The following is a 27,389-nucleotide window of genomic DNA, read 5'->3' as shown; positions in this document are numbered from 1 at the left end:
GGTGTGCCCGTGCTATGCCGACGGCCTGACCTATGCCGACGGGCCCCGTAGGCATATCTCGGGCGGTCCCGACGGCCTCGTCTATGCCGACGGCCCCGTCGGCATAGATGGATGTATGCCGACGGCTTTTCTACGCCTACGGCCTATCCTTGGCCGTCGGCATATGTCCGGCGATGCCGACGGGGGCCGTCGGCATAGATTTGGCCGTTGGCAACCCCAGTTTTTCTGGTAGTGGTTCCCTCCCTTAATGATTGCAACACCTACATCTCTGGAGGAAACGCTGAACTTGAAAGACCAATTCTGAAGACAAGAGACGAGATGCATGCCCTCCAAAGCATGATTGAAGAATAAAACTAACCGAATCATTGTTGATGCGCAATTTGGACCTGGAGACCTCTACCACAAGGAAGAATTCCTGAAGATTACCTCCATCGAAGTGATTCACTGGGACATGAAACTGCTTCCAGATGAAAGCCTCAAAAGCAAGGCCAGGCTCAAACTTGAGGTCGGAGAGCGCCATGGTGGTTGTGGCTGCCGACGATCAAAGTGATGACCGGCGGGAGATGGTGGTCGCCGGTGGTCAGTGTAACGACCGGCGAGAGGCTGTGGCCGCCGTGGCCGGAGCGGCCAGCGGCGCTAGGCGAGGAGCGGCGCTAGGAGAGGAGCGACGCTAGTCACGTCCTCGGTCACTCCACTTCCTCTTATATCTTTGATGTTTTTTTAGTCCTACCTTTGTCGAGTGCTGCTAGCCACCCCATCTGCCAGCTGCTTCTGATTAATCGTAGCGCGAGTCTTTTATGAACACAGAAGCGGCACATTTGAAACGACGTTTGCAAAATTTGGAATGTACACTGAAACTTGTGAACATTTTTTAAATGCCGAATATATACTAGATTCTGTGATTTTTTTTTAAAACAAAAACTTTTTAAAAAAATTCTAAACGCAAATACTTTTTTAAATCCATGAACCTTTGTTTTCTGACCGACCATAATTTGGATCTGTGTGGGTTGAAGTATTTCCTAGGAAATTTAGAGGTTCTATGTATGATAAGGTCATCATAATTCGTATGAATTACATTTCTCAGAAGACACCCCTATTCCATATAATTTGTAGTAAGAGGTTAGACTTACGGTTTCTTTGTATCATACATGCAACCTCTCTCTCTCTCTCTCTCTCTCTCTCTCTCTCTCTCTCTAAATTGCTATAGAATCCATGTGAGGAATTAAATAGTGAAAGTGTGGTTCTAATCCCGAGCTCATGTGAGCTTGGGTGAATAGTAAAATCACAAAAAATATTTAAAAAAATCCGATTTTTTGTGAAACAAACAAATATTTTCATAGCTTGCAAAATTTCATCATGAAATGACTTTTGTCGAAAATGTGACAAAAAAACAAAATTGATGTTCCAAAATGCATTTGAAAATAAAGTTTTGGAGCATCGATTTGGTTTTTTGCAAGCTAACAAACATTTTGTCAATGTTTCACTGAAAAAATCAGAACTTTTTGATTATTATTTTTCTTGTTTTTTTATTTTACTGTTCACCAAGCTCACATGATCTCGGAATTAGAACAACTGCTTCCTTAAAATAGTTGTGTCTGCAAATTTGCGAGTTTTGGTTTCTTCTATGGTGTAAGAAGTGCTGGCCTTTTAATTATATATGTTTTTTTGTTCTTGCATTTTTCTGATGACCCCCAAAACACTAATCATTTACTTGTACCCAAGCAAATTCATCAAAATATGTGGTCCCTAGCTCAGCATCAACATGAGAAATTCTTGCTCCCTCGAATGCTAAAATCGTGTATGTTTGGTTCTTTTTTTTCATTAAAAGTGGTTTCTGGTATTGCAGTAGTTTTGCATGTGCGACAGCTCAGCGAACACATTTTTTTGACAAATACTTGAAATAATAAATTAGTGGGAAACGAAAACACAAAAATTGAAGGTTTTGCCCTACAAATTTAATTAGTATAAAAAACAGGGGATATAGTTTAAAATGTTAGTAAAATAGAAAGAAAAAGGTAGGCATAAATTTATAATAAACATGGAGATATAAAGTACCAAAAAATCCAAATGGAAGTTTGAGGGGAGAACTAGAACGTAACAAGAATTTTGAGAAAAAAATCCTAGAATATGCCAGGAAAAATATTGAAGAATCTAGGACTTCTGAAAGTAAATAGAAATAAAAACAAAAAAACCTTTTGAATTTTACTAAATGCCATGGTTTCCCAATTTTGTGGTCATTTTTCCTCTTTTTATTAAGGCAGGTTTGTGTCATTGCCCCTGCAGACCTATATTTCTTTTCATGAACTTTACCTTGTTGTATGGACATGGTAATTGACTTATATATCTGTAAAACGAGGTGAAAACCTATTTCGAGAGTTGGTTTCCCAACAAATTCTAAATGTGATGATGTATTTTTGGAAGCCCGATGTCTACGGTGACTTTACCGGATATTTACGTTTCCCCCTAGTTTTATTATTACCCATTTTTATTTCCCTACTCGTTTAGAAAAACTAATACTAGAGTGATGTCTGAGCTGCCCCGTCAGCATGATACCGTCGATTGGGAGAGAAATATACAAAATGATGGCTCTCTGACACTCAAGAGACCAAAAGAAAAGATTTGAATTTAAAAATAAACTTTGACTTTGACACAATACATGTAGACCAATTCGTTTTCTTCGAATATAAAAACCTAATTTGACCTGGGGAGGTAATAACCTCCCGGACCAGAACTAGTTGTTTGAGAGGGTGAATCCATCAAGCTTGATCAACCATTAATATGCTATAAGGCATCGCTTGCAACTTGCAAGCTAGCTGCGTGGGTGCCGCGCGGGCTAACTATGGGGTCCGGTTCCAAGGCTGCTTCAAGGAAGTCGACGGCGTCTTCGTCGTCGTGGAGGTCACTCCTCGACGGTTGCCTCGGCGGAACCATGGCGGCTGGGGAGAACGTCACGGCAAGCGACGGGTTGGCGGAGCAGCCACCGCCGATCGTCACGAACAACGACCTGCCGCGGGCGGCGTCCAACTCCAACCTGCACGCCTTCACGTTCGCGGAGCTGAGCGCGGCGACCGAGGGGTTCGCCTGCTGCAACCAAATCGGCAGCGGCGAGTTCGGGACGGCGTACAGGGGATTCATCGAGAACGGCGTCCGGCCGGGGCTCCCGGCGTAGCCCGTCGCCGTCAAGCGGACGCGGTGGCGGGTCGACGACTACGTCGAGGGAATGGTGGTACGTACCTACTCCTCGATGTCAGCCCCCAATTTCACTTTGACCAGATGTACTCCATCTCGGCTTCCGTGTGATGTGATTAGAAGGAGGCCATCTTCCTTGGAGAGCTGCAGCTGCGGCATCCCTGCCTGGTGAGGATGATCGGCTACTGCTGCGAGGAGGAGCACAGGCTCCTGGTCTACGAGCTCATGGCCCATGGCAGCTTGGACGACTACTTCTTCAAGCGTACGTACGCAAGGAACCTCCTAGCGTTGACTCTATCCCCACTTGTGCAAATGACAACGAAATGAATTCATTTCATGTGATGCGAATTTTAGCTTTTTGTGGTCCCGTGTTGCCATTTTTTTCCATACGATCCTTGAAAAATCGGGTTCCACTGTCAACCTAGATAACAGGACAACAAACATCATCCCTATGCAGGTCCTGTGCTGCCATGGTCGACCAGACTAAGCATTGTCTTAGCTACGGCGAAAGGCCTAGTGTCCCTCCACGGCGCGGAGAAGCCATTGATCTGCGGCGAATTCAACTCCTCCGACATCCTACTTGCCTCGGTCAGAGACTATTCCGCATCTCTTGCTTTTGTTACTAGTAAAGTTGTAAGTGCTTTGCACGCGAGACATTAATGCACCACAATATTAACAAGCCACAGTATTTACATATGCATAATGTGAAATATAGTGTTGTTACCGATGATAGTTGAATTAATTTAAAAACAAATTTTGGCCACATAGTGCAGTGTACATGATGTATTATATGTATGGACCTTAAACAAATGATTTCATGAGCATGAATAGTTAGTTCAGGATGCCCCCATAAAATAGCTAGTGTTGCAACATTTGGTAGAAACTATGTGGAAAGCTACTTCAACAAGTAGTTGACAATAAGTCACGTTGAACAAGATTTCACAAGGTAATCTCATAAATGACAACACTTTTATGCAATAGGTAGAAAAACTATTAGCACAAGAGGATGCATGAAGAGTCTAGAATAGTGGTCAAGTGTCGGAGATTGTAAAAGGCCGGGGCAACTACATCACACACAAGAATATAATGGGTTTGCATCAGATTTTCTATTCATCCATTAGAAACTTCTAGATAGTACACATTGTGCAATCTGTTGTAGTGAATAGAAAGTTTTTTTTCTCAAATACGCATAGCATGCGTATCTTTCATTAATGGAGGAGAAAAAAGGGTACAAGAAACCCTCCGCTGAGGGTGTTACACACCCAAACCACCGTTCTACATGCGGCTATGTTTCGCTAGACTCCCACCTATGTATCCGCCCGAAGAAGCTATCCAAATCGGACTTTAGGATGCCCGCCGTCCTCCAAGCCTTGCCCTCGTGGGAGACCTGTGGTAGTAGCCTCCCTAAAGATGGTGTTTCGCCGTCGAACATGATCCCGTTGCGGTGTTTCCACAATTCCCACAAGGCAAGAATAAGTATTGCCCTTACATCCTTCTCCTTGGCTCCATGTATCCGCTTGTCTAGGATCCACTACGGTAGGGTGTCATGCGTGGTCGGCGTCCATTGCGGCACTTCCAGGGCTTGGCAAATCTCCAGCCAGAAGGTTCATGCACTGGTAGAAAAAGGGCCTATAGTCCCGGTTCGTAAGGGCCTTTAGTCCCGGTTCCTGAACCGGGACTAAAGTGTCGGTACTAATGCCCTGACCCTTTAGTCCCGGTTCAATCCAGAACCGGGACTAAAGGGCGCGGCCACGTGGAGCTCCACCTTTAGTCCCGGTTGGTAACACCAACCGGGACTAAAGGAAATTTTATGATTTTTTTTGACATTTTTTTTATTTTTTTTATTTTCAAACTTCTGAATTATTTTAACCTCTAGTCTGTAATCACCACCCCTCGTCACTTCTCAATTTATCCTCTAATCACCCCTCATCATTCCAAATCATCTAACTTCCCGAACGGTCACCCATCCTCCCACTCCCCCAGCCTGAGCACGCTTAACTTCCGGGTTCTATTCTCCCTCGCTCCAAGTCTGCACTTGTTGTTTTCCTGACAATAGTAAGATGTCAATCCTATTAACCTTCAGGAATTTTGCTTGAGCATGAAGTGACACATTTCACTGTTTGAGTTTGAAACTATTGTTTTAAAAAACAATAATTATTTAGTAACACTAATATTTCTTGAATAATTAGTTTGACCACAGTTTGACCACAGTTTGACCAGATTTGACAAAAATTGAAATAACTAAAATAATTATTTAGTAACACTAATATTCTAGAATAATTAGTTTGACCATTGTTTGACCACAGTTTGCCCACTGTTTGAATATTTTTCAATTTTTTCCACTCTAGATCTTAAAAGCCCAGTAACTTTTTTTCTATTAGGTTTTTGAGGATTTTTCATATAAAAAACTTTTTCATCCGAGTTAGTATGCAAAAGTTATGCCCATTTTTACAAATTTCAGAGAGATTTTGCAAATAAAGTCAAAATTCACATTTGCAAATTTTCCCAACAACTAGATCACATATCACATGAGAAACTTATTTTCTTTTATTTTTTTGACATTTCCATTATTTTCTTTTATTTTTTTTAAAACTGAAAAGGCGATCCACGGGGGGGGGGGGGGGGGGGTAGAGTTTGAAAATGGGACCTTTAGTACCGGTTCGTGGCACGAACCGGGACTAAAGGTCTCAACCCCATTAGTCCCGGTTCGTGCCTCAAACCGGGACTAAAGGTCTAATCTTTAGTCCCGGTTTGAGGCACGAACCGGGACTAAAGGTCATCGCACCCTTTAGTCCCGGTTCATGTCTTAAACCGGGACTAAAGGGCCCGAGTGAACCGGGACTAATGCCTTAGCCGCACAAACCGGGACCAATGCTCACATTAGTCCCGGTTCTAGACTGAACCGGGACTAATGGGCTGAGCCGGCCTGGACTATAGCCCTGTTTTCTACTAGTGATGTGAAAACACACTGAAGCATGATATGGTTTATTGTCTCGCCGTCTTGGCTGCAAAGTGGGCATGATTGTTGATGTGGTAGCACCCTCCTCGCTAGGCGGTCTGAGGTCCAGCACCTGTTACGTATCGCGAGCCAGATGAAAAAACGGCATTGCAAGAGGGCCCGACACTTCCACATTGCGTCCGCGGTTGGCGCTAGCTCTCTTCCCATGAACTTGGCAGCGCACGCCGATCGGGCGGAGTAGAGGCCGTTGCGCTCCCAAGCCCATCGGATGGTGTCTTGTACCCCTTCTTGAAGTTGCACGTGCTGAACCCGAGTCCACAAGTTTATGAAGTCCGTGAGTGTCAGGGCGTCGATGTTCGGTTCAATGGGAGCTGCCCACGTCCCATTTTGTACTGCTTCCCTAACCAGGAGCTGCCTTCGGATTCGGCGCGGTATCCTTGCATATATCGTGGGTGCGATTTCCTCCAGCCAGAACCCGTCCAACCATCGGTCCTCCCAAAAAAGAGCTCTTGTGCCATCACCCAGCTCTGTTCGTGTTGCCGCGTTGCATAGCTGGATGGATGCCTTTGGTACTGCTATCGTAAACTCGCTCCAGGGTCGCGTGTCATCCACCCGCGCCAACCATGGCCAGCGGGCCTGCATTGCTACATTCATCCAGGCGACGTCCAGGATCCCGAGGCCTCCAGCCCACTTGGGTGCGCAAACTGCGTTCCAGGCCACTGCGCAGTTTCCCCCGTTTGCCTCCGCCTTGCCACACCAGAGGAATCCTCGTAAGATCTTGTTGATCGCCTTGGTTGTCTTCATCGGTAATTCCATGGCCAACATTGCATGCACTGGCATCGCTGAGAGGACCGATTGGATGAGGATCAACCTACTGCTCTTTGGTAGGGTCGCGGCACGCCAAGTGGGCAGGCAAGCAGTGATATGATCCACCGGGCCTTGCAACTGTGCAGCCGATTTCTTCTGGATGGTCAGTGGCAGTCCGAGATATCTCATCGGGAAGCCACCTAGTGAGCAGCCCAGTACATTCGTCACGTCCGTCATTTGCTCTTGTGTGCACCGGATTGGGAGGGCAGCACTTTTCCTTAGGTTTGCATGGAGGCCTGGGGCTGCGGCAAACATGTCAAGTATCACTGTGCACGTGGTAAGGTCCGTCGGGTGGGGTTTTAGGAAGATGATGCTGTCGTCCGCAAATATTGACATGCGATTCTTGAGGCCAACCGTCGCCAAGGGTGCTAGGAGGCCGGACTCGGATGTTGTGTGGAATAACCGTTGCAGTGGCTCCATGATTAAGATGAACAACATTGGCGAGAGCGGGTTCCCTTGCCTTAGGCCACATTGGTTGTAGATTGGTTTGGCGGGCACCCCATTGAGCATGATCCTGGTTGAAGAGGTTGCAAGTAGTCCACAAATCCATCCAATCCACCGTGTGCCGAACCCCATGCTTTGCAATACCTCAATTAGGAATGGCCATTGGATGGAGTCAAAGGCTTTGGATATGTCAAGTTTCAGAAGCACCGTGGGGTCCTTTAGAGCATGTAAGCGTCGTGTCGTGCCTTGCACAAGCATGAAGTTGTCATGCAGATATCTCCCTTTCACAAAGGCTCTTTGGTGTTTCCCCACAAGGTACGGTAGATCCCTGGCAAGTCTTGTGGCCAGTACCTTGTCAAATAGCTTGATCACACCTTCACTAAGCTGACTGGTCGGTAGTCTCGTAGTTCTTCTGCGCCCTCCATCTTAGGAAGTAGGGACACAAGTGCTTTGTTGACTGCTTGCATGCCACGCATATCTCCATGATAGAACGTATCCAGCACCCGCATTATGTCCGCCTTGATGATGTGCCAGCAGCTGGCAAAGAATCTATTCGTGAACCCGTCCGGCCTCGGCGCCTTGTCCGGTGGTAGGGCCTTGACCACCTTCTCCACTTCTTCCTCCGTGAATGGCAGCTCCAGGTGTGATAGATCGCGCCTTGGTAATCCGAGTGCCTCCAGCCATAATGCGGTTTCTCTAGTGGAGGCCGAACCCAGCAACCTATCGTAGAACCCATCCACCTCAACAGCGATTTGATCGTGTCCCGTTATCGCCAGCCCGTTCTTCTTGATGGAGGTAATCATGTTTCGGCGTTGCTGGTGTCTTGCATGTCGGTGGAAAAACTCGGTGTTTGTGTCTCCCTCCTTTAGCTGTAGCATCCGGGATCGTTGTCGTGCTATGGTTTGCTCCAAGGAGCATAACCCTAGGAGCTTCCGTTTGAGGGTTTTCCAGAGTTGAAGTTCTGCCGCTGTTAGTGCTCTGTTATCTGATGCTTGGTCAAGTCTGTATATAAGCTCCATAGCCATGAGGATCTGCATATTTATGTTTCCTATCCACCTGGCGCTCCAGCCCTGGAGTCGTTTGGCCGTTGCACGAAGCTTCTTTTCTAAGATGACGAAAGGATTCCTAGTAGAAGGGATCGAGTGCCACGCCGTATGGACTGTCTCCATGAACCCCTCTGTGTGCGGCCAGGACGCCTCAAACCTGAAGCGATGTCCCATTGGCATGTCCGCGTTTAGGTCGATGAGCATGGGGCAGTGGTCTGAGATAGACGTGCCCATCGCGGAGAGGAAGCGGGATGGGTGGATGTCCTCCCAGCAGTTGGTGGTGAACACGTGATCTAGCTTCTCCAGGGTGGCGTGCTGTCGCTCATTCGACCAAGTGTATTTTCGGTCGCTGAGATAGAGCTCCCTTAGTTCCAACCTATTCAAAGTATTCCGGAAGCGGCCTTTCATTCGCCTGTTTATCGCAGTGTTGTTCTTGTCACACTCACCTACCAGGAGGTTGAAGTCTCCCGCAAGCATCCACGGCCCAGCGTGCAAGTCCCTTATCTCCACGATCTCCTCTAGGAATTCCACCTTCTCATGGTCCAGCTGTGGGCCATAGACACAGGTAAGCCACCACTCTTGTGCTTCACTGGGCTTCACCAGCGTCGTTAATGTATTTTGCGTGGTATGCGGGTTTGAGAGGGAGACAAGTAGTGCATCCCACGCGATGGCTATGCCGGCACGGGTGCCATCCATTGGCATGTAATAGAAGTTTTCAAATCTATTGCCAAGGCATTGACCCATGATATCTACCGTTACAATCTCAAGTTTAGTCTCTTGTAGACATACTACCGCCGGGTTCGCCATTTGTACCACCTGCCGTATTGCATTCCTTCGTGCCGTTGAGTTCAACCGACGCACGTTCCACACCAATACTTTCAACGGTTGTGCAGCCATGGGGAGGGCCTACAATTGTCGAAGCACCCCTAGAGGCTAGGGGGCCACCACCACTGAGCCTGGCACCTCCTGCAATGGCAGGGCCGATGGCTCCCACCCAAAGAGAGCGAGGATTGCTGCGATGTGCGTGTCAGATAGTGGGTTGGAGAAGAGATCAATATATGCTTGGAGCATCATGTCACCTATTGTTTCTCCCTCGTGAGCGAGGCACAACTTGCGCATGATTGCCTGCTGCTGCTTGGATGCCACCGAGCCACGTCCAGCCCTCTTGGCAATGCGGACGCTACGTCTGGGTGTGGTCGTTACTAGCTGCTGCCGCTTGGCGGGTCGACGCTTGTGTGCGGTCTCTGGCGGCTTTGAAATCAGTGGAATAATCGCCCTGGCCACTTGCATGCAGAATTCCCCCAGCTTGGCTTCGGGGGTCATCTTTGATTGCGGTTCCGGGGATCCCACACTCCCCCCAGTGGCAGCGCTCTGCGCCACCGATCGCGCAGGTAACAGTGGCTCAACTCCATCACCCTTTGAGAGCGAGACCCAGAACATGTCATGCCCAGGCCCCACCATCTGTGACCGTGCCTTGGAAAACTCCTGCATGTGTGAATCCCACTCCTCAAGCTCGCTAAACTGCTCCATGGCACTTACGTCGGAGATCTGCATGTGTTCCGGTTCCGGCCAGTCAAAAGAGGCAACGTGGCCCCCTACCATTTGTTGCATGGGATCTGTCCCATCCTCCTCGGGTTGTGGGACATTGGATTCGTCCGCATGCGTGAACCCACAGGAGTTGCTGGCCAATGGGCAGTCCTGGGGATCCCCTGTCTCTTCCCATTGTCCCATCCTTCCTGGTCTTGTCCCCATCTGTAGCTCAAGCGAGCCAATCAGGATCCCGCATCCTGTCGGGGTGGGCTCCTCCATCTGCTCCGCCCGGGCCCGCCACCAGCCAAGCGTGACGATGGTGGCGACTCCACGTGGCCGCCCTGGCGGTGCAGGCCCGATCCGCGGCACGACGCGCCAGAAGACGCCGGTTGGGAAGCTCCCGAATGGTCCACCAGGACGTCCGCCTCATTCATGATCTCCCGCCTGTCTTGCCTTTCCACGTGTTGGCCTTGGGTTGGGTTTGTTGGTCTCGTGGCATCCACGGTCAAGGCCAGCCCGACCGCTCTGGTGGCAGTGGGTCCATGCTGCCGACAAATCCGATCGTCACATCCACTTTGATGACGCAAGTCCCCTTTAGTTTGAAACAGCCCAGCATCCGCATTCGTTGCCGAGGCCGCCGACGAGGCCCCGGTCGCCGGCGGTGAGGCGGCATCCGCATCCGAGCTCCCCACAACATCATTGGCATCATGGTGGCCATCCTAATCTCCTCGAGAACCGTCACCAGCCGACCCGGAGGGGGCACCGATGGCTCCGGATCGTCTTCTTCATCCACCACCGGCTTTGCCAGCTTGACTATCCTGACGTTGTACCACAGTGCCGACGAGCGCGCCGCCTTGCGTTTGGCTCCACGATGTACAGCGGCCTTTGCGTTGGGAGGCGCTTCGGCCGGTCAGTGCGCAGCCACACTTTGAAGCTAGACATGTCATTGCGGCGCGCTGTGCTGTCCACTACGCCCACTACCAAGCCGAGCCCTCGTAGCACCGAATTCGCCGTCCGCCGTGTCCACGCGTGTGCCGGCACGCCCACGAGCGCCAGTGGCACCAGGAATGGGAGATAAACCCCGGTGGCTTGCCCCTGACGCAGCCATGGCCTCAAGGATAGGGAGAAGCCAGCCAGGGAAGACGGGGACAAGCCACCCTGGCTGACCATCCTATCGCAAACATTCCAGGCACTGCACAGGACGAGGAAATCCTCTGAGTAGAATGGGCGGATCGACATGTCCTGCGGGCCAATGCGGAAATCCTCGTGCAGCGCCGCAGCAACCGCGGCGAGGTGAACATCCGGCCTGGTGCCGGTGATGGTGACCACGACCGCCAAGGACAGCTGTTCCTCCATCTGCCAAAGATCTGCATCTTCTTCCATGTAACAACACTCCACTGATTCCACCGCCAAATGGCACAGGGACAGGCGATGTCACCGGCTCGAAGGGGACCGAGAAGCCAGGGCCTCCGACGCTCTCCACCGGCCCAGAACGCACCACCTCACTCCACGGCCGGCTAACCCTAATGGCACCTGATGGCGGCGGTCCTGGCGGGGGGGGGGGGGAGGGAGAACCATAGGTGCAGGTGTGCCATTGGACGGCAGCGGCGATAGGGTAGGGGGTCGGCAGGGGGAGGAGGAGGCGCCAGCCCCCCCTCCTGGCCCTCCACCGGTGAAGAGCTCCGCCTTGCCTTGCAGTCCCTAGCAATGTGCCCCCAACCATTGCAGCGAAGGCACAAGGTCTCGTTGGGGCAGTCCAGCGAGACATGGCGGTCATCCCTGAAGTTGTAGCAACATCCATGGAGGGCGACCGGGATGCGTGTCCGCAGCGGCCGGCAGGTGGGAAGGGTCGGCGAGAGTCTCCTCCGTGTAGCAGGAGGGGGTGGGGGGAGGCCGGGCTGCAGGGCCGTCGGCCGGCCCTGGTCTGCCATGCCCCAGCCTGAGCGTGTGGAGGCGCAGGAGGGGAAGGGTTCCTGCTTGTCCCGCCCTGGATGATGGGGCCCATCACCGTGCCAACGACCTCGGGGACAACGATGGCGGAGCAGAGAGGCGGCCTCGGACGCGCCGATGACGGCCCGGACGAGGAGGAGGAGGCCGAGAGAGAGACCCGCGAAGCCATGGCGGGGGTGGGGGGAAGGAGGGGTGGACACCGGCGCCGGAGTGGCGGCCGGTGGGAGGGGGTGGGCGCCGGCACCGGAGTGGTGGCCGGCGCGGATGGTGGCCGCCGGGACCGGGGAGGCCGCCGGCGCTCAGAGGAGGGAGGCGCTCAGAGGATGACACAATTGTGGTCTCAATGAATAGAAAGTTGAACGGTTATCAACGTTCGGGTTTGCCACCTCTTTGCCATCGGATCGAGTTCATCCAACAATACATATTCAAAGTTATTCGTATACTATATATGGGTATAGAAATGCTAACTACACAACTGGGAGGACATGTCTGAAGAGATAGTGCCACTCCTGTCATGAGTCCTGTCTTGACCCAACCGGCTAATGGTTTATGCTCCTTCTACAGTATAACAATGTCAAGATCTCGCTCTCGGGCCTGAGGCTTGACACGAGAGCGAGCGACGGCTCGGTCACCACCACACGCTCGCGCCTAGGAACACTGCGCGGTAGCGCACCGGAGTACGTCATGTCTGGCAGTCTCACCCCGAAATGCGACGTGTACAGCTTTGGGGTGGTGTTGTTGGAGATTCTGATCACAGGGATGAAGTGGGTAGACATGAAAAGACCTGTCAAGGAGGAGCGGGACCTGCTAGAGTACGCGCGGCCGAATCTTGAAGACCCACTCCTCAAGCTCGCTAAACTGCTCCATGGCGCTTACGTCGGAGATCTGCATGCGTTCCGGTTCCGGCCAGTCAAAAGAGGCAACGTGGCCCCCTACCATTTGCTACATGGGATCCGTCCCATCCTCCTCGGGTTGTGGGACATTGGATTCGTCCGCATGCGTGAACCCACATGAGTTGCTGGCCAATCGGCAATCCTGGGGATCCCCTGTCTCTTCCCGCTGTCCCATCCTTCCTGGTCTTGTCCCCATATGTAGCTCAAGCGAGCCAATCAGGATCCCGCATCCTGTCGGGGTGGGCTCCTCCCTCTGCTCCACCCGGGCCCGCCACCGGCCAAGCGTGACGATGGTGGCGACTCCACGTGGCCGCCCTGGCGGTGCAGGACCGATCCGCGGCACGACGCGCCAGAAGACGCCGGTTGGGCAGCTCCCGAATGGTCCACCAGGATGTCCGCCTCATTCATGATCTCCCGCCTGTCTTGCCTTTCCACGTGTTGGCCTTGGGTTGGGTTCGTTGGTCTCGTGGCGTCCGCGGTCAAGGCCAGCCCGACCGCTCTGGTGGCAGTGGGTCCATGCTGCCGACAAATCCGATCGTCACATCCACTTTGATGACGCAAGTCCCCTTTAGTTTGAAACTGCCCAGCATTCGCGTTCGTTGCCGAGGCCGTCGACGAGGCCCCGGTCGCCGGCGGTGAGGCGGCATCCGCATCCGAGCTCCCCCCAGCATCATTGGCATCAGGCGGCCATGCTGATGTCCTCGAGAACCGTCACCAGCCGATCCGGAGGGGGGCACCGATGGCCCGGTCGGGCTCGCCGGCGGCGAGAGCTCCGGATCGTCTTCTTCATCCACCACCGGCTCCGCCAGCTTGACTATCCTGACGTTGTACCACAGCGCCGACGAGCGCGCCGCCCGTGGCTGATGCCGGCGCCGCCTTGCGTTCGGCTCCTCGATGTACAACCGCCTTTGCATTGGGAGGCGCTTCGGCCGGTCAGTGCGCAGCCACATTTTGAAGCTAGACATGTCATCGCGGCGCGCTATGCTGTCCACTACGCCCACTACCAAGCCGAGCCCTAGTAGCACCAAATTCGCCGTCCGTCGTGTCAACGCGTGTGCCGGCACGCCCACGAGCGCCAGTGGCACCAGGAATGGGAGAGAAACCCCGGTGGTTGCGCCTGACGCAGCCATGGCCGCAAGGATAGGGAGAAGCCGGCCGGGGAAGACGAGGACAAGCCACCCTGGCTGACCATCCTATCGCGAACATTCCGGGCACTGCACAAGACGAGGAAATCCTCCGGGTAGAATGGGCGGATTGACATGTCCTGCGGGCCAATGCAGAACTCCTCGTGCAGCACCGCAGCAACCGCGGCGAGGTGAACATCCGTCCTGGTGCCGGTGATGGTGACCATGACCGCCAAGGACAGCCGTTCCTCCATCTGCCAAAGATCCGCATCTTCTTCCATGTAACAACACTCCACTGATTCCACCGCCTCACGGCGCAGCTTCGGCGTGAGCACGGGCGCAGGGACAGGCGATGTCGCCGGCTCGAAGGGGACCGAGAAGCCAGGGTCTCCGACGCTCTCCACCAGCCCAGAACGCACCACCTCGCTCAACGGCCGGATAACCCTGATGGCACCCGACGGCGGCGGTCCTGGCGGGGGGGGGGGGGGATCCACAGGTGCAGGCGTGCCATTGGACGGCAGCGGCGATAGGGTAGGGGGTCGGCAGGGGGAGGAGGAGGCGCCAGCACCCCCCCTCCCGGCCCTCCACCGGCGAAGAGCTCCGCCTTGCCTTGCAGTCCCTGGCAATGTGCCCCCAACCATTGCAGCGAACGCACAAGGTCTCGTTGGGGCAGTCCCGCGAGATGTGGCGGTCATCCCTGCAGTTGTAGGAACATCCATGGAGGGCGACCGGGATGCGTGTCCGCGGCGGCCGGCAGGTGGGAAGGGTCGGCGAGAGTCTCCGCCGCGTAGCAGGCGGGGGTGGGGGGAGGCCGGGCTGCGGGGCCGTCGGCCGGCCCTAGTCTGCCATGCCCCAGCCTGAGCGTGCGGAGGCGCAGGAGGGGAAGGGTTCCTGCTTGTCCCGCCCTGGATGATGGGGCCCATCGCCGTGCCAACGACCTCGGGGACGACGATGGTGGAGCGGAGAGGCGGCCTCGGACGCGTCGATGACGGCCCCGACGAGGAGGAGGAGGCCGAGAGAGAGACCCGCGAAGCCATGGCGGGGGATGAGGGGGAAGGACGGGTGGACACCGGCGCCGGAGTGGCGGCCGGTGGGAGGGGGTGGGCACCGGCACCGGAGTGGTGGTCGGTGCGGATGGTGGCCGCCGGGACCGTGGAGGCCGCCGGCGCTTAGAGGAGGGAGGCGCTCAGAGGATGACACAATTGTGGTCTCAATGAATAGAAAGTTGAACGGTTATCAACGTTCGGGTTTGCCACCTCTTTGCCATCGGATCGAGTTCATCCAACAATACATATTCAAAGTTATTCGTATACTATATAGGGGTATAGAAATGCTAACTACACAACTGGGAGGACATGTCTGAAGAGATAATGCCACTCCTGTCATGAGTTCTGTCCTGACCCAACCGGCTAATGGTTTATGCTCCTTCTACAGTATAACAATGTCAAGATCTCGCTCTCGGGCCTGAGGTTTGACACGAGAGCGAGCGACGGCTTGGTCACCACCACACGCTCGCGCCTAGGAACACCGCACGGTAGCGCATCGGAGTACGTCATGTCTGGCAATCTCACCCCGAAATGCGACGTGTACAGCTTTGGGGTGGTGTTGTTGGAGATTCTGATCATAGGGATGAAGTGGGTAGACATGAAAAGACCCGTCGAGGAGGAGCGGGAGCTGCTGGAGTACGCGCGGCCGAATCTTGAAGACCCGGTTAAACTGGCAGGGTTCATGGATAAAGCATTGAAGGGCATCTACCCAGTGGCAGCGGCACACAAGGCTGCCTTGGTCACATACAGGTGCCTCCATGTCAAACCCGAGAACAGGCCGGACATGTCGGACGTCGTGGAGGCGCTCGATCAGCTTACCGACGCTGCCATCAAGGAGGATCAGTTGCCTGTGCCGGCGCCTGTGTCACCCAACTCCAACCTACATAGGTTCACCTTCGCTGAGTTGAGCGCCGCGACCGGAGGGTTCGCCTCCAGAAACAAAATCGGCAGTGGCAGTTTCGGGACGGTGTACAGGGGATCCCTCGAGGACGGCATCCCGCCGGGGCTCCGTGCGCAGCCCGTCGCAGTCAAGAGAGCGCGGGCAGACAACTACCACTCCGAGGAACATCTGGTATGTAGGTATAGATAGTGTACGTGTTCGATTAGTGGATGTCTCTAATTGACTTCCTTCAATGTGGCTAGAAAGATTCGATATTCCTGGGGGAGCTGCAGCCGCGGCAGCCGAGCCTGGTGAAGATGATCGGCTACTGCTACGAGGGGTTGCACAGGCTTCTCGTCTACGAGCTAATGGACCATGGCAGCTTGGCAAACTACCTCTCTAATGGTAAGTCAGTATGCTGGAAACCTCCCAATGAACGTGTTGAGTCTAACCCACATTTACAAAAGTAATACTTCTTTGAAAGTGATTTGTGGTGCGTGCCGAGCATGATTATGATTAATGATTTCTGCTACTAAAACTAAAATGGAATAAGTTAATTTCCCGGTGATAAGTACCTGCAAAATAATTTCATGTGATATCTATCGGTAAAATAATATTATGTTTAATATGTTTTAGATATTCGTGTTGTGTTGTCATTGTCAACACGATTAAGCATTGCTCTAGCTACCGTGAAAGGGTTGTTGTCCCTCCACGGTGAAAAGAAGCCATTGATCTCCAGCAAATTTAACGCCTCCAACATCTTACTAGACTCGGTGATCATTCTTCCTCTTTTCTATGTGATTATTTATTTATGTCATATGCACGGAATTTCGAGAGGATGCCTATTTTTTTATAAAAGAAGCTTTGCATCCTAATTTCGTTGGAATAAAATTGATAGTACAACACTCCCAACATTTTTGTTTGTTTGACCGTGTTCACTAGCCAACAATTGGAAAGAAAGAAACAACCACCTAGCCCGGGAGGAGAGTACAACAATTAACAAGACTATATATACTTAGAACCATTCGGCATTTGGCAACTGTGAAAACATCCACCATGTGGGACACTTCCACTTGAAAAATTAAGACTTACCACTACATCAAGAAACTAAAATGGTATAAAGCATGACAAAACCATTATCAAACCCATTGTCATCCATAGTAGCTCCCTAATCATTACAGAGACAAAGCGCCTTGCAATTTCCTTCATCAGCTTCATTACACAACCTTGCTTGCCGTTGAAAAAAATTGTGGCCACTATAAGGAGCTTTGCTCCGTTGCATCGCAACTTTAGAAGTACTTACATTTGTAAGTTACACAAAAAGAATCGTTGGGGTAAATTCCTCAAAAGCAGGTATCATTTCTAGCTATCCACAAAACCCTGATAACAACAACACATCTAAAACAATAAGCCTAGCTTTAGCCGTGAAGTTGTTTGCTACGCTGCATTGCAACTTTAGAAATATTTACTTATGTAAGTTAGACCAAAAAGATATGTAATCAGCTATAGTAAATACTATACCGATAGAATCATTAGGATAAATTCCTCTAAAGCAGGCATCATTTCTAGCTTTAGCCGTGAAGTTGTTAACCCATGTAGGTAGCATACTAAAATTGACATGAGCAACTCTTAGGTTAAAAGTGCACAAAGCTACTCCCGAGGTATATCTGGCCATTGGACAAGTAAAGAAAAAGTGTCAATTCTTTCTTCCCTAATACCAAACAGACATTTGTCATTCTAGTCTATCCCCTATTTAGTGAAGCATCTCTAGTTAGAGTGCTCTTAAGAAAAGCAATCCGTAGAAACACCTCGATTTTCAATGGCATTTTCTAAACCAAATATCCTCAAACGTAAAAGCTACTTGCATAGGTGCATAATATACATTGAACACTAAATTATCCAGGAGAACAAAGACTCTAAATAGATTCTTCATCGTCGCCACTGATAGAGAAGCCATCAAACAATTTGATTAAATCACACCACATCACAGCTAAACCCCCACAAAATTCTTCTGGAATTTAGACTCCCCGCCATTCATAGAGAAGTCTAGTAGGAGTGATGTTCTTACTATGTGACAAATTATATGGCCTAGCATATTTGGAATACATGGATTTATCACCAATCCACCAATCCTCTCATAACCTAGTCCTTGAGGATAACTTGTTTGAACTAGCACAATAGTTGTTGTATGTTCTCATTCTAAAGTTAGTGCACCATTCAGGTAAGTAAATATTAGTAGGCACACAGGTAGCATGTTGCAAGAAAGGAAAAAGCAACAGCTAGGGCTTCGCATCTCGTTCTGTTAGCCAACGTCAAATCTTCATGCCCATGACTTACAGTTGTGTTTTGCATAAAAATTGACATGAGATTAGAGGATGTGCTTGCATGGGCTTGTCCGTTTGCACACGAATGTGTGTCTTCTTAATTTACTTCTGCAATCATGATTTTTTCCATTTGACAAGAATTTGCATTTTTGTTTATGCACTGAAAGAGTCATGGACATCGTCATTAAGCATTTTTTTCAACATGGCCACTGGAAAGGCCATTGATATTAACTGGCTAGACCCAACATACACTCGCTAATGATTTTCACTTCTTGTACACTTCAGTATAACAATGTCAAGCTTTCGGACCTGTGGTTCGCCAGGAAATATGGGAAAGGTGACGACTCTAACGAGTACACACTCATGACAAGTGGGTACGGCTGTGCGCCGGAGTACGTCATGTCTGGGGACTTCACTATGAAGTGCGACGTGTACTGCTTCGGGGTGGTGTTACTAGAGATCCTAACCAGGCAAAGGTTGGATTGGGTGACGCGAGCTTCAGAACAGAACCTGCAGAATCTACGACCGCGTCTGAGAGACCCGCTCGAGCTGGGGAGGGTCATGGACCCGGTGTTGAAAGACATTTACCCAGTCGCAGCGGCACATGAAGCTTGCATGGTCGCGTATAGGTGCCTTCACGCAAGCCCCGAGAAACGTCTAAGCATGCTAGCTGTTGTGGAGGCGCTTGATTTGCTTGTTCGTGCCACCACCACAGACGAGGTCAATGTTGGACAGACAAACACAAGGACGTGATCATGAGCTGAGCTTTGTCATAATTTCCATGTAAATATGTTAGTCCGATCTCTATGTTCTTGTAAATTATGTACACACGATCATTGTCGTTATGTTTATATTTATGTACTATGGCGTGTTTGCATGTTTAATTCACTATGTTGTTTCTCTCTTATGGATACATTAAAAAAAAGGACATCCAAAAAGGCATATTATATCTGATATTTAGCAAGGAAAATACTAGACAATACAATTGAAACACAACTGGATAGTACAAAATAAAATTACATTGCCAAACATACTACTCCGTCCATTACATATCTAGTTGTGTCTCACTACTTAGTTTGGCCATTAGAAGTTACAACTGCTCAAAAATGCCATTACATATCTAGAAAATGTCATTGTTCCCCTAGATGTTTGCTCAAAATGCCATTAGACATCGTTATTGTAAGGTCAACTCCATTGACCATGTTATATGACAAAAATACCCCTAAGCCCACATTCACTCTCTCTATCTCACAATGATATGTGTGGCCCCCACTTATTAGGAGTAAGCAAGCGAATAATTTTATAGGAAAATAGGAACGTTGTTGGGATCAAGTAGGACGCAAACATTATTGTAGTGAGATAGTGAGATAAAGGGAGAGTTGACATGTTCGTCCATAGGTATTTATGCCACTACAACATGGCAAACGAGATTTGAGTTGACAATAATGATGTTTATTGGTATTTTTGAGCATGCGCCTTACGAAGCGATGTCATTTTTGAGCAGTTGAAATTCCTAGTGGCAAAATTAAGCAGTGCGACACAACTAGTGGCATAAATGATAAAAACGCTACAAAATAAGTGCCGCTGATTTAATACAAAGTTAGTACAACATTATACCAAATTAGCGACACTTTTTTTGGGATAAAGGGGGTATTATTCTTTTTCCTTCGATTGTACGACACTCGAGGAGAGATTGAAAATGCACTAAACCAGTAGTAAAAGAAGGGGATATCTGCAAACGCCTTCGTCGTACCATGCTTTAAAGACCGCAATAACCACTCGTCCCTTGCGAGGAGATCTAGAAGTCGTTGACGAAACATCAGTTGGAGCATCATCCCATGCAAAACAAACTTGCAATCCGTCACCATCGTTTTAGAGGGTTGGATAAACTAGACCAAGCAATAGAACAACACAAAATAAGATGTCAAAGTCGTCGCACCAATGGCTAGCCAATTGCTCTGCTTGAATGACACACCAAAAGCCAAGATCTGAAGAGAGACAAGATATCCGAGGATACAAACTCTCATAGACCCCTTCACACCGGAACGGATATCATTGAGGTAGGGAGAGACCAAAGAGATCTTATTCCTACACGTCATTACCGCCGCCTCCTTGATGCCGCCGAAAAGTATGAGGCATGCAATGGCGTTTTGACCTTGGAATATATTTTTTCTAGACCCCCCCCCCCCACCCCCCTATACAAAAAAAAAACTCACATATAAGTCCTCTTTAAACCTTTTGTTAAAACCAATGTGTATCACTTGAACGGGTTTATGGCTCCTGATGCGCAATTTTTGAGTTAATTAATGGACAAAAGTGTGCATCTGTCCAAGTTTATGGTCCAATTGGACAATTTATTAGTCCAGAATGTTCTAGGTAAAAGCACATTGGGTCATCGCTTGGAAGCAGTAGAATGCATTAGCTTTATTTTTGGAGAAATTTTCATAGTACTTTTTTCAGAGAAATAGATTTTTTTAGGGGATTCAGAGAAATAGATTTTTTTTGAGGAAATTCAGAGAAATAGATGGATTAGCTAACTGGGCCACCCTTTTGGTAACACACGCGACAGAATGCCCAAAGGCCCATCGACCCAAGCAGCAGCCGCCGCCCCCATTTGCTGCGGGGGAGAAGGCGAGTCGCGATCGAACTCCATCCCCAAAATTTCGAATTTGAAAAGCGGCGAAGAACTCCACGCCATTTCGACGAATCTCTCCGTAAGTTGGATCCCTTCGTCCCTCAACCCCTCTAGATCCGATCCAATCTCCATACGCATATTCCTCCATGGATTTTCTTGCGTAATCTTTACGCCGGGTGCCCGTGAACCTGTACGCAGGCCATCTGCACGACGAAATGCGCCGGACAACCTCCCGGCGCTGGGGGCCTTACCGCCGCGCTGGCCAGACGTCAGCCTCCGGCGCCGGCGCCAGCGCCGTCACTGTCGACCGCCTCAGCGCCCTACCGGACGCGCTCCTGCACCACATCATGTCGTTCCTGAAGGCGTGGGAGGTGGTGCCCACCTGCGTGCTCGCGCGGCGCTGGCGCCACCTCTGGGCGTCCGCGCCCTGCATCGACCTCCGCGTGCGCCACTCCTCCTTCCGCGATGCCAACCCGCCGGAGGAGTTCCGTGACTTCGTGGACAGCCTCTTCCTCCACCGTGATGTGTCCGCGTCGGTGGACACGCTCCGCCTGCGGTCCAGCGATGACTATGTGGGCTTCGACGAGAAAGATGCCAACTCGTGGATCAGGACTGCTATCGGCCGCAAAGCGCGGGTTATTCATCTTGTTGGACATCGTAAGGGAGTCGTGTCACTGGACCGCGTGCCCTTCGTCTCTTGCCATCTCAAGATCTTGAAGTTGTCGTATGCCATGCTCGACGATAGGATCCTTGGACAGCTTTCTTCTAGTTGCAAATCCTTGGAAGAGCTGGATCTGAAGGATTGCTTGGTCACTGGCCCTGGGATTGTGTCTACCTCTTTGAAGACTTTAATCATGCTCAAATGCACGTTCAACTGGGAATTCTTGATCACTGCTCCGAACCTTGTGCTTCTGCGCCTCATCACGCCTTCCGTCCGAGTTCCGTCATTTATGAACTTTGGGTCACTGGTCACAAGCACCATCATACTTGACGATTCTCTCTTGTGTGATGATTTTGGATACATCAGTGATGAAGATAATTTTGATGAAACTACTGATGATGATAACCACAACGATGATAAGAGTGAGAACTATAAGATTCATGATGACTGTTCCTTGAGTGATGATGATTTTGGATACATCAGTGATGATAATTTTGGATACATCAGTGATGATAACTTTGGATGCATCAGTGATGATGGCGATTTCGATAAGTTTGGATTTAGTTATGGTTTTCCTAAAGGAAGATATGGACACAGCCGTTACAAGGATAATTACGATTATGGTAGCGATATTGATAGTGATGACAATACCTATGAATACAGTGAGATTGCAAATGATGCAAAGTATGGCTACAAAGGGGCCAAGCTTTCCAGTGAAGATGGTAAGTATGGTGGAAACAGTGGTGGAAATTATAGTAAGATTCTAGGTGGCCATAATATGCTTGAGAGCCTTTCTACTGCTACAAGCTTGGAGTTGTTAACTGATGCTGGAGAGGTATATCTATCACCATCATTTACTGATCTGTCTCTTTCCTCTCTTATTTTCTATTTATATTTTCCACAGACCGTAGTTATCATGGGATATGTTTTCCGGACGTTTCAGAAAGAAACGTCGTGTTCCCTTGAACAGAATACATGTGTCGAACAAACACATTTCTGACCTTCTGCTCTAGTGTCAATACCTGGTTACAGAGTTTAAATTAATAAAGTAGTACTAGTTTGCTTAATCATCAAATGTAGTAGTAGGGAATCAGTTAGATGAAAGACTGTAGATTCGAGGGAGCATTGTTCACCATTTACGTTCTCATAGGATTGTTTGTCGTGTTTCTCTTTGTTGCAACAGTGTATCTTTTCAACAGATTAACTATATATAATGTAAAAAAACTGATTAATTATATCCAGTCATTATTAGAGAGTCTAAGGCCGATGTTCCTTCAGTTACTAGAAAACTGATTAAGGAATTTTGTAGGAATTCTATAGGTTAAGATTTCTAAAGGAAAATTTCATATAGAACCGTTTGGTTTGTAGGAATGGATTCTTATTTCTATGTAGGATCTGATCCTATCCTTCACATTTCAAAGGGGAAAAACATTAGCTCATACCTAATGGAAAATTTTCTATCCTATGAACCTAGTGACATCTCTTTTTCCTATAGGAACTGAGATGCATGTCATCTCACTTCCTATGACTTTTCTATTCTTATGATTTTCCTATCCTATGAACCAAAGGAGGCCTAATTATATGTTATATGTTGTTTTACCTTCTTTTTTGAGATGGGTTTCTTTGTTTTATTATTTCTGTTTAATAAACCACTCGTATGCAGTTTGTATTGTGAGAACTGAGAAGTTGATTCGACTTACTACTGTTCTTTGCTAAATACTCTTTTGGCTGCAATATGAAGGTGGCTCTGAGTAGGGAATTGAAAAGGTGTCCAACTTTTAGCAACCTGAAGACCCTGTCCCTTGGTGAATGGTGTATGGCTGCTGATTTTGATGCATTAATTTTCTTGCTACAGCATTCACCTAATATAAAGAGGCTTCTTCTCCAACTTAAATTGGTATGTGTGATTACATATTTGGTGTATGCTACTTGATCCTTGACTTTATTTTTCTGATCGCATGCTTAATAACAATTTGGTTAATGTGCTAAAGAACTTCGGCATGAGGAAGGCATTGGAAACAGGTATCAAGCTTGAGAGGAGATCATTTACTTGCAAAGACCTTAGAATGGTTAAGATCAAATGTTCAAAGGATGATGGGAGAGTCCATACCTTGGCACATATGTTCAGCGCAAATGGTATACTCCTTCAGTATATTTATGTGCGTCGGAGCGGGAATGCTCGTGAGTCATACCTTCTCTTCATATACCATTTTGTATTTACTTCCAATATCAGTACATCCTTACTGGTTTGTTGGTTTATATGTTCATGTGCTATTTACTGAGATGTAATGACACACATTGCCATGTTCTTGAAAAGCTAAATATGTTTTTAGGTGGCATATGATCTGCTTAGTGTTTCATCAATATTCTATTACATGAGATGTGTATTCTATTAATTACATGAGATGTGTATTCTATTAAATTAGAAGATGTTCTTTCATACATGGTCCTAATCTATAGTCATCTACTTTCTGATATTTCTACCAGATCTCCGCGGCCAAAAGTTTATGAGGGAACTCGCCAAGCAAGAACTGGATGAATGTGGGGACGACTGGATGTAACATGACATCCAGAAGTTTATGAGGGGTCTTCTAGATAATAAATCCTGCCGCGATCGAACCATGCATTATGTAGTTAGCAAGGACCTAGTAAGAACCCTTGATCTCCATGAGGTACTGATGATGCTTTCAAAGCTTCACTGGATCCTTTGACGTCTTTTTTTAGTAGCATGGATGATGGAACTATTTATCAGTACAAATCGTTGGGATGTTCTTCCTAGAATCCCGTGGGATGAGTTCATATGTGTGTTCTGTAGTAACTTTGCTTTCTTACCGGAATAGAAACAAAATTATGGATGCTCCTTGCCTGAATTGTGGTACAGCGGAGATACGCTTTGTTATTTCACTCCGACAGTATGACTGTAGGGTTCATTTGTCAGGTTTTTTTTTATCTTCATAAGTTTAGTAGTATATTGAAATATGTTTTAACTGTAGTAAAAAGGAAATAAACTTCATATGCAACAGGTAGAATATTGAGGTAAGCTTCATCCTCTGCAATCATGTGTGCCTACCACTATGAGCAGCGAGGTATTTTCGCTCTGAATAACAAATACCAACACACCTGAAAAAATGCACAGTGTTTTTTAATTGAAAATGACACAGTTAATAAGAGAGTGAATTCCAATGTTTACCCACTGTTTTTGTATTTGTGATAGTATTTACTCCATTTAAATTTTCCGCCACATTGTACCTCAAAATATGATGCAGTCAAGTGAGCTGGGGTGGTTTTATGGCCTTTGCTGGCAGAAGGAGATTTAAGAGCAAACATAGTAGAGTCGCCACACTATGCATCTGAAGGCCGGCGTGAGCGCGACGTCCATTTTCTGCTAGGCTGCTATCGACATCGAGTCAAAATACTCAAGGGCGGCGGGCCCGTCCAACGACTGATTCAGCTTTACGGTGCGCGTCGTCCTTGATCCACTCAAAGTAGTCCCATACCCTCTCCCAGAACTCTCTCGGTGCGTGCCGGGGAGGACGTGGCCGCACCGACATGCTCGATGAGGTTGAGTGTGGCGGCGGGGACTAAGGAGGGTTGAGAGGGAGCGGGCTGTCGGCCAGTGAAGGGAGCGGATAAGGTGAGTGTGTCGGTGATGGGATCGAGGAGACGGGGACACAGGTTGAATGTGGTGCTGATCCGTAACTCTAATTCCGTACGAAGCTGTCCGTAGGTCTAGCGTCTCTCAGTATACACTGCCCACAATTTAGTTTAATTTTTTGAATGTTGACAATGCCACAAATTTACAAAACGGGGATACAAGTGGAGTTCACTCTCAATAAAAAAAGACTTGGGAGTTTACGCCATCCCACTCGACAATTCACTCCCAAGCAGCCGCACACCGAAACCGAGAAAGCGGCAACAGACTCCGCCCATTTCGCTGAGTTTCTCTTCGTAAGTTCCATTCCTCCCCCGATCTCGTCTCCGTCCGTATGCATATCCCCCCGGGATTTCAAAATCCCGACTGACGAGGCTGCGGCGGGGTGACCCTAAACCCCGGTGCAGGTCTTCTGCTTGACGAAATGCGCCGGAGCACCACCCAGCGCCCGGGGCCGCGCCGCGGCGCCGGCCTCAAGCCCGACCGCCTCAGCGACCTCCCGGACGCGCTCCTGCACCACATCATGTCGTCCCTCAAGGCGTGGGAGGCGGTCCGCACCTGCGTGCTCGCGCGCCGGTGGCGCCACCTCTGGGCTTCCTCGCCCTGCGTCGACCTCCGCGTGCGCCACTCCTCCGGCCGCGACGCCGACTCGCCGGAGGAGTTCCGCCACTTCGTGCACCGCCTCTTCCTCCTGCGCGACGCGGCGGCGCCCGTGGGCACGCTCCGCCTGCGGTCCGGCGACGAGGACGCCGGCTACGACGAGGACGACGCCAACGCGTGGATCACGGCCGCCATCAACCGCAACGCGCGGGTCATCCATCTCGCCGGGCATCGCTCGGAGATCGCATCGTTGGACCGCGTGCAGTTCGTCTCCTGCCACCTCAAGGTGCTGAAGCTGTCGTATGCTAGGCTCGACGACAGGGTCCTCAAGCAGCTCTCTTCCAGCTGCAGGTCTTTGGAGGAGCTGGATCTCAAGGATTGCCTAGTGACGGGCGCCGGGATTGTGTCTGCCTCTTTGAAGACTTTGATCATGCTCAAGTGCAAGACCAACTGTGCCTTCTCCGTCGCTGCTCCGAGCCTCCTAATTCTGCGCGTCACCACGCCTTACGTCCGAGTCCCATCGTTCAAGAACTTGGGGTCACTGGTCACAGGCATTATCATACTGGATGACTCTTTCTTGGGTGATGACTTTGAACACATCAGTGATGAAGATGACTGTGATGGAACTACTGATGATGACGGGGGTGATGGCGATGATAATGATTGGACAGAGAGCTCTAAGATTCATGATGACTCTTCCTTGGGTGATGATTTTGGATATGATCATTTTATAAGGTTTGGATATGGACATACTTTTGCTGAAGAAAGTTACACGCAGGGTCGTTACAAGGATAATTTTGGTTATGGTAGTGATATCCACAGCGATGACAATACCTATGAATACAGTGAGATTGCAAATGATGCAAAGTATGGCTGCAAAGGTAAAGGCCAGCTTTCCAGTAACTATGGTGGAAACAGAGAATGCAATGGCAGGAAGATTTTAGGTGGACTTCATATTCTTGAGTCTCTTTCAAGTGCTAGAACTTTGGAGCTGTTGACTGATGCTGGAGAGGTATAGCTGTCATCACCTTTTACTGATCTTTCTATCTTTTATTTAGTACGAAAATTTCCTTGATATAGCCATAATTGCTTTTTAACAGCCTTTTCTGATGTTTGCAAAAGAATTTTATGTTGCTCCCAACATAACACATATATGTCCAATGTGCACATTTCGTACATAGGTAGCAACCTCTGGTTAGCACAGTTGACTTGGAGAAGAGTTCAGAATTCAGATCAAGAAATTAGTACGAGCTCATTTCACCATCAAAGTAGTACGAGCACAGTTGACTCGGAGATAGCCTCCATTGTGGTCGAACTTAGCAATCTACACCTCCTTATCAATCATCCGTGCTATTGGGAGGCTCCATGCTTCATCTCTCAGGTTGTAGGGTAAATTCAAAACCCTAGCCCAAACTTATAGTCGATCAAACATGACCTCATCAGGGCGCATGCACTCTTCGAACTCGGCCAGGATGACCGCGTTCTTGTTGATGTGCCAGGGCGATCCCGCCCACACTCTATCACGATCACGCTGGGCCTCAAATTCAGCAACAAAAGTGTTCGCCCCAGTTGATCGGAATTGCAGTCCT

At 49.3% G+C, this 27,389-nt stretch overlaps 4 protein-coding genes across 5 annotated transcripts; all 4 read left to right on the top strand.

Annotated features, from left to right (window-relative positions):
- The first annotated feature begins 2,740 nt into the window (after positions 1–2,740).
- On the top strand, positions 2,741–3,885 carry LOC147983932 (serine/threonine-protein kinase RIPK-like). Of its 2 annotated transcripts, XM_087543219.1 has the most exons (3): positions 2,741–3,226; positions 3,310–3,451; positions 3,647–3,885. In XM_087543219.1, exon 1 carries the CDS (start codon positions 2,840–2,842, stop codon positions 3,167–3,169), a length of 330 nt encoding a protein of 109 aa, XP_087399345.1. In that variant the 5' UTR covers positions 2,741–2,839; the 3' UTR covers positions 3,170–3,226; positions 3,310–3,451; positions 3,647–3,885. The 2 variants fall into 2 exon arrangements, with proteins under 2 accessions (XP_087399345.1, XP_087399344.1); XM_087543218.1 differs by having other exon boundaries at positions 2,741–3,451.
- Positions 3,886–15,556: 11,671 nt separating this feature from the next.
- Positions 15,557–19,005, top strand: LOC125541042 (EPD1-interacting receptor-like cytoplasmic serine/threonine-protein kinase). Its single transcript, XM_087540915.1, has 4 exons — positions 15,557–16,120; positions 16,192–16,333; positions 16,565–16,701; positions 18,538–19,005. Exons 1-4 carry the CDS (start codon positions 15,557–15,559, stop codon positions 19,003–19,005), a joined length of 1,311 nt encoding a protein of 436 aa, XP_087397041.1.
- Positions 19,006–20,824: 1,819 nt separating this feature from the next.
- On the top strand, positions 20,825–24,447 carry LOC125541041 (uncharacterized). The gene is made up of 5 exons (XM_048704535.2): positions 20,825–20,966; positions 21,086–22,383; positions 23,290–23,445; positions 23,540–23,729; positions 24,036–24,447. The coding sequence occupies exons 2-5, from the start codon at positions 21,103–21,105 to the stop codon at positions 24,107–24,109; spliced, it is 1,701 nt and encodes a 566-aa protein (XP_048560492.2). The 5' UTR covers positions 20,825–20,966; positions 21,086–21,102; the 3' UTR covers positions 24,110–24,447.
- Positions 24,448–25,326: 879 nt separating this feature from the next.
- LOC125541040 (MEIOTIC F-BOX protein MOF-like) lies at positions 25,327–26,818 on the top strand. The gene has a single exon (XM_048704534.2). It carries the CDS (start codon positions 25,625–25,627, stop codon positions 26,816–26,818), a length of 1,194 nt encoding a protein of 397 aa, XP_048560491.2. The 5' UTR covers positions 25,327–25,624.
- Positions 26,819–27,389: the final 571 nt, after the last annotated feature.

This window comes from Triticum urartu, chromosome 2A (genome assembly GCF_056163025.1).
Source record: "Triticum urartu cultivar PI428250 chromosome 2A, HENAU_Tu73, whole genome shotgun sequence".
Taxonomy (NCBI): Eukaryota; Viridiplantae; Streptophyta; class Magnoliopsida; order Poales; family Poaceae; genus Triticum; species Triticum urartu.
The sequence above is the reverse complement of the archived record's forward strand: the minus strand, read 5'-3'. Positions and strand labels throughout refer to the sequence as shown.